At 43.9% G+C, this 7034-nt stretch overlaps 1 protein-coding gene across 1 annotated transcript; it reads left to right on the top strand.

Annotated features, from left to right (window-relative positions):
* The first annotated feature begins 742 nt into the window (after window positions 1-742).
* On the top strand, window positions 743-4113 carry LOC137837318 (C2 calcium/lipid-binding plant phosphoribosyltransferase family protein). The gene has a single exon (XM_068646295.2). It carries the CDS (start codon window positions 1053-1055, stop codon window positions 3999-4001), a length of 2949 nt encoding a protein of 982 aa, XP_068502396.1. The 5' UTR covers window positions 743-1052; the 3' UTR covers window positions 4002-4113.
* Window positions 4114-7034: the final 2921 nt, after the last annotated feature.

Raw genomic sequence — 7034 nt, forward strand, 5'->3', positions numbered from 1 at the left:
TCAACTCGGTTAGAAAAATCGAATCACGTCAGCGTGTCGATCATACGTATTAGTACCATTGTAATTCTCAACACTAACAAAATTATATTCAACCTTACATAACCCTCTCATTTAATATTTATTCTTTCCATTTTTAATTATTTTTTTCAAAATCATTTTTACCTACAATTTTGTTTTTAAATTTATTTTATTTTATTTCTCCTTTCTTGTTTCTCTTCCACCCTCTACCAAGAAAAAAAAATCACAACCCAAGACACCAAAATTGAAAAATAGAATTTGGAATTCCAATCACTTAGTGGACCACCCTCATTCGTTCTACTTCACTCCAACGCCAATAAAAAGTTCTACAAATTCCTCCCCCTCAAAACTGAATTATTGAAAGATTTTCATTACCAAAAATACAAAAGTCAGGCCATTCGTTTTACATCACTCCAACGTCAAAAAACAAACTCTCTACAAATTACTTCCCTCAACTGAATTATAGAAAGATTTTCATTATCAAAAAGACAGGTGACAATTCAACTTTACCAAAGAACAAATATCGATTATCCACCTAACAACCCTCCAACAATAAAAATAAAAATCGTCCCAAAATTTTGATCCAGAATCCAATTTTAAAAGGGTTTCGGTGTTAAAAACACATAAAAGAGGTAAAAATTTGGCTTTCCCATAAATGAATTTTCAATTTATATAATAAATAGTTCTATATCCATAATTATCTTCCAACAGATCCATTTGTGGAAATAAGTATCTGATTTAACGTAATTTAAAGTTTCAAAAAAACAATATATATATGTGGGCAGCACCAGGCACGCTGACTCTCCGCCTCAGTGCACACGTTGCTACTCTGTGCTAAAAACTGTTATCTTTGGTTTTTTCTGCCACGTGTAACTCCCGTTCTTCGTGTGCCGCTCCTCGCTTTCCTTCTTTAAACGTTCTTCTCCCCCTAATCTTCACCAATCCTATCAAATAAGCAAAAGAAGAAACAGAAACCCTCTCTGTTTTCACACTAATACTTTTCTGCCTCTCAAAAACCTTCACCAGATTTATCAATGGGGGAAACTTCTGGAAGGAAGCTCATGGTCGAAGTTTGCAACGCCAAGAACCTCATGCCAAAGGACGGTCAAGGAACCGCCAGTGCTTACGCGATTGTGGACTTCGATGGCCAGAGACGGCGAACAAACACGAAAACGAGAGATCTCAATCCTCAATGGGACGAGAGGCTCGAGTTCATTGTCCACGATAAAGACTCCATGGCTTCGGAAACACTAGAGGTGAATCTCTACAACGACAAGAAAACAGGGAAACGAAGCACTTTTCTAGGCAAAGTGAAAATATCTGGAAGCACGTTTGTGAAGTCTGGTTCCGAAACGGTTGAGTACTATCCGTTAGAGAAGAGGAGCGTGTTCTCTCAGATCAAAGGAGAACTCGGTCTCAAAGTTTGGTACGTGGAAGACGATCCACCGGAAGCAGAAAACACAGGTGAGCAGAAAACAGAGTCAGCACCACCGGCGGAGGAGAAGCCGCCGGAGAATCCAGAAGGAGAGATAAAGAAAGATGAAGCAGAGGAAAAGAAGCAGGATGAGAATAAACCGAAAGAAGAACCACAAGAAGAAAAGGCAAAGGAGGAGGCACCAGCGGAAACTGCATCTCCGCAACCGGAGCCGTCGAATCCTCCCATTGTGCAGACAGAGAAGCTGAAGCAAGCGAATGAAAGGCATCACGAAGTTGTGAAGCGTGTGGATCTGAATGTGAGTGATCGTGAACTGTGTTCCCGGAGTGGCGATCGGAGCCGCGGCGCTTACGACCTCGTGGATCGCATGCCATTTTTATTTGTTCGTGTCGTGAAGACCAAGCGAGCCAAAGTGGAAAATGGTTCGAGCGTTTACGCGAATCTTTTGATTGGGACGCACAGCGTTAAGACCAAAAGCGAGAGTGAGAGCAAAGACTGGGATCAGGTTTTCGCCTTCGATAAAGAGGGTCTGAACTCGACGTCGTTAGAGGTTTCCGTTTGGTCAGTGGAGGAAAAAGAAGGGGAAGAAAAGAAAGAGAGTTGTCTCGGGACGGTATCCTTTGATCTGCAAGAGGTGCCTAAGAGAGTTCCTCCGGATAGTCCTCTGGCTCCGCAATGGTACTCAATGGACTCAGAAACCACGCCGGGAAATGAACTCATGCTAGCCGTTTGGATCGGGACTCAGGCCGACGAGGCTTTTCAGGAGGCTTGGCTGTCCGATTCCGGTGGGTTGATAGCTGAGACGCGAGCTAAGGTGTACCTGTCTCCGAAGCTTTGGTATCTGAGGCTAACGGTCATCCAAACCCAGGATTTGCAACTAGGTTCGGGATCCGAGGCTAAGTTTCGGAATCCAGAGCTCTACGTAAAGGCTCAGCTCGGCGCCCAGGTTTTCAAAACAGGTAGAACCTCACCCGGCTCAGCTAACCCAACGTGGAATGAAGAGCTCGTCTTAGTAGCAGCCGAGCCGTTTGAGCCGTTTCTTGTTATAACAGTGGAGGACGTGTCAAATTCCAAAACAGTTGGTCATGCGAAAGTTCACGTGGCAACCATCGAGCGGAGAACTGATGATAAAACGGAGCCCAAGTCCAGATGGTTCAACCTATCCAGCGAAGACCAGAGCCGTTCGTATACAGGCAGGATTCACGTCCGAGTATGCCTGGAAGGTGGGTATCACGTGATCGACGAAGCTGCTCACGTGACCAGCGACGTTCGACCCTCGGCGAAACAACTCGCAAAGCCCCCTATCGGTTTGCTGGAGGTTGGGATTCGCGGCGCGGCCAACCTTCTTCCGGTCAAGACAAATGATGGAACGCAGGGCACCACAGACGCTTTCGTGGTGGCCAAATACGGTCCCAAGTGGGTCCGAACACGAACTATTACGGATCGGTTCAACCCGCGATGGAATGAACAATACACGTGGGATGTTTACGATCCTTGCACGGTTCTCACCATTGGAGTGTTTGATAACGGCAGGTACAAGCGTGGGGAAGATGGAAAGCCTCACAGAGATTGTCGATTGGGGAAAGTTCGTGTGCGGTTGTCCACACTGGAGACAAACAGGGTGTACGTACACTCCTACTCCTTGGTGGTTTTGTTACCAGGTGGTGCGAAGAGAATGGGAGAGTTAGAGATTGCAGTGAGATTTTCATGTTCCTCGTGGTTGAGTCTAATGCAGGCCTACGCAAGCCCAATTTTACCAAGAATGCACTACGTTCGTCCGTTGGGCCCTGCCCAGCAAGACATTTTACGCCAAACGGCCATGAAGATAGTCACGGCGCGGCTGGCCCGGTCTGAACCGGCTTTGGGTCAGGAAGTGGTTCAGTTCATGCTGGACTCTGATACGCACATGTGGGGCATGAGGCGGAGCAAGGCGAACTGGTTCAGAGTGGTGGGATGCCTCTCACGTGCGGCGACGCTACTATGTTGGGTGGACAGGATCCGCACGTGGGTACACCCTCCGACGACGGTTCTGGTCCACATGCTGCTTGCAGCGATCCTGCTGTGCCCATACCTAGTGCTTCCCACTGTCTTCATGTACGCTTTTCTGATTTTACTGTTGAGGTTCCGTTACCGACAGAGGATGCCTGAGAACATGGATCCGAGGATGTCGTACGTGGACATGGTGAGCCTGGACGAGCTGGACGAAGAGTTCGACGGGTTTCCGACCACGCGTCCACCGGAGGTGGTTAAGATCAGGTACGATAGGGTGCGCGCGCTCGCTGGGAGGGTGCAGACGCTGCTGGGTGACGTGGCGGCACAGGGGGAGCGCTTGGAAGCACTGTTTAGCTGGCGGGATCCACGTGCCACGGGGATATTTGCGTTGCTCTGTTTGATGATGTCGTTGGTGTTCTACGCGGTGCCGTTTAGGGGCTTTGTGTTGGTGGCTGGATTCTACTACCTGCGTCACCCAAGGTTCCGCGACGACATGCCGTCTATCCCCGCAAACTTCTTCCGGCGACTTCCGTCCTTTTCTGATCAGATTATGTGATAACAAATATATTTAATATTTTCTAATTATTTTGGTACGTTTCTTTTGTTTATGTTCGTTTTGTAATAATTATTATCGTTTTTTTAGTCATTCATTTATTATTTTTTGTCAATTTGGAAACTGAGGAGAAACTTGTCATTGGCATTCTCTAAAAGAGAACGGAAAAGTTTTAGTTGTGGACTTGTAGTGGAATAAAAAGCAAAAAGGGGATAAAGGACAAAACTGAGTCACCTAAAAATCCCGTTGGTGACTACATTGAATAATTTATTACCGTTGAAGAAGCATACATGAACCCTAAGTAAATGCAACCGATATTGGACAAAAACAGGAAAAACATTAGTGGCTTTTTACGGGGAAGAAAGACACTGTTTAAATAATTGTATGGGTCTAGGTTTTTTAAATGAAGAAACAACTTTTTTATTGAATGTTTTTTTTTATGTTTAATAAGCTATATTTTTTTAACCTTTGGATGTATCTTTTAAAGATAAAATTGTGATTGACCTTAGTGATGTTATTTCAATGGATTAGAGGTGAGAACATTAACGTCATTTGAAGGAATTGACGAGGTTCCAAAAACAAATCTCTCTTCTCCAAGAAAATGGAAAAGTGATTCCAAAGATTTAGGGTTTAGGGTTTCCTTAGCTCTCGACTAGTTAGCTTGTTCCTATACGTTGAATAGTCTTACATTGCTTAGGAGTCAATGATATATCACCCATTAGACTAAGAATGATGCGAATCAAATAAAGAAGGCTTTTAATAATGAAGGACAAGATCATTCGCCCTCACATTTAAAGTTCTTATTATTCTTTGTAAAAGATGAGGCCCAAAGCCCAAGCCCAAGCCCAAGAAGGCCAAAGCCCAAAAAGCCCAAGTTCATCTCATGAAGGGCAAGGCCAAGTATTAAATAATAAAGAATATTGTTGAAGGTGCTTAGAGGGAAACATTAGAAACCTCTATTGTTAAAGCATCTTTTAGTCTTTAGTTAGGAGTTTTAGGGGGGGTGTGTTAGTAGATAGGTGTAGGAGTAGAATAGGAGGTGCTAAAGTGAAAGCTTTGCAAAATAGGCGCCGATTTCTAGAATGTTTTAGGAGGGAATTTTGAAATTGTTTAGCTTGCATTTTCAGCACCTTAGGCTATAAATAGAGGTGCTCTCTTTGTAAAATTCAGATTGGAATTAATCTAAGAAAACTCTACTCAAATTTTGAGTGAACTTTGGAGAGCTTTGAGCCTTCTTCTCTAGTCTTATCTTGATGGATCAATGGAGTCCTCAAGTGGCGGCATCACTCTCATCTAGGAGCATTCCACACTTCTAGTGGCGAGATCATCCATTCTCCTTCCATCTTCATGAGCATTCTCTTCTCCTTCCTTCCTTCTCTTTCAATTGTTCATGTTGTCTTGTGTTCTTGAGCTTTTTGGTTCGGTTATTTTAATTTTCCAGCAAGTATGTTCTGTTCTTGTCTTTTAATTTTCAATTCTGTTCGGTCCTTTTAATTTTACCTCTCTTTGTTGATTCAATTTGACAATATGTGGAGCATCCAAATGAGTATGGGATTTGGTACTAGTTTTTGGTGAGTTCTTGTCTTAGAACAATGATCCAACTATAAGAAAAGTGCCTCTATAATGTCCAGCTCAAGGTGATTCCTAAGAATGTCAAGAATCATTCTCTATGTGGCTAGTGGAATCACATCAAAGAATCTAAGAGTTTGAGGATAGCAAAACATTATAAGGTGTGTGATATTATAACCAAGCTCACTCATGTACAACACAAAAAGAAATAATACATCAGACCATACATGAGACACACATTGTAGGGAATATAGATACAAGACGTACTAACGGATGAAGATACAATGTGTTCTTGTAAACGGCACTGAGACAGTAAGGGTAATCGGTTGAACAATTGATTCCTCCTCTGCTTCTTCCTTCCTTCGCTCCTAAGTCTCAAGCTTCGGCTCTCGGTAAGGAGTGTACCTACAAAAGGTACTCTAATGCTCAACTAAGTTGTCGAAATTTGGTGTGTAATGAGTATATTAATTATGTACCTTTGCTTTGTCTGATATGTTTATTTATACAATTTATCATGGGCTATATTATTGATGTGTCGTATTTAATGTGTATAGTCATAAAAATGGATATACCTGATTTGTTGTTGTACTGGCATGACCAGACGACTTAGTGAGTCGGTCAACACTCGAACCATCTAACCACACAACCACTATAAGGAGGTCACGCGACGACACGTGGTCGACCGACCCATGACGACGAGCCATGGGTTGACCAAGTCAACAAGGTTAATCCATAATTAAGAGCTATTTAACACAACCATAAACATGAACCAACCTCCTAATTCGGCCCACTAGTGAAGGGCCATTAAGGTAATATAAAATAGCATAGATTCCAAGAATCAGGTACGTCATTATCTATATTACTCTCACACCCGAGTGCCGACACCCTGACTTACTTGAGTGTTGGAGTGCCTTCTGCAGGTACCATCCCAGCCTGTGAGACCAGACGATCGGGAGGAGGAAGGCGAAGCAGGAAGTTAATAGCGACAGCGACCAATCGAAGGGAGTAGAAGAACAATCGTTCTTTAGGCCCTAACACCCGTTCGAGAACAATTAGCGCCCACCGTGGGGCCCAAAGGATAAATGTGAAGAAGCAATAGTATATGGTATCGACCCGAAGCATGGGGAGTGAGAAGATGTCAGAGGCAGACCAAACAACAATGTTGATGGCTCTACAGAAAGAGTTAGCTGAGATGAAGAGGGTGCACGAGGAAGCTACCAGGAAGAACAAAGACGAGATTACGAATCTCCAAAAGGAGAACCAGGTCGGGTTGAACCTAGACCCGACCAATTAGGTTTGTAGGTCCTTCACCACTGCTGTCGGACCTCAGACCGAGAGGGAACCGAAGAACAAGGTCCTGACCTTGGAGATGGATGGCGCGAATCCCATCCCAAAAATCGCTGAACACAACCAGGATGGCAATGATCGGTCGTCACCACCCTTTCACTGATTTCGTCGTGGAGGTTC

The sequence above is a fragment of the Phaseolus vulgaris genome, chromosome 4 (assembly GCF_051622355.1).
Source record: "Phaseolus vulgaris cultivar YP4 chromosome 4, ASM5162235v1, whole genome shotgun sequence".
Taxonomy (NCBI): Eukaryota; Viridiplantae; Streptophyta; class Magnoliopsida; order Fabales; family Fabaceae; genus Phaseolus; species Phaseolus vulgaris.

Coding starts and splice junctions, on each gene's coding strand:
- LOC137837318 (XM_068646295.2), top strand. CDS start 1,053: ATGGGGGAAACTTCTGGAAGGAAGCTCATGGTCGAAGTTTGCAACGCC.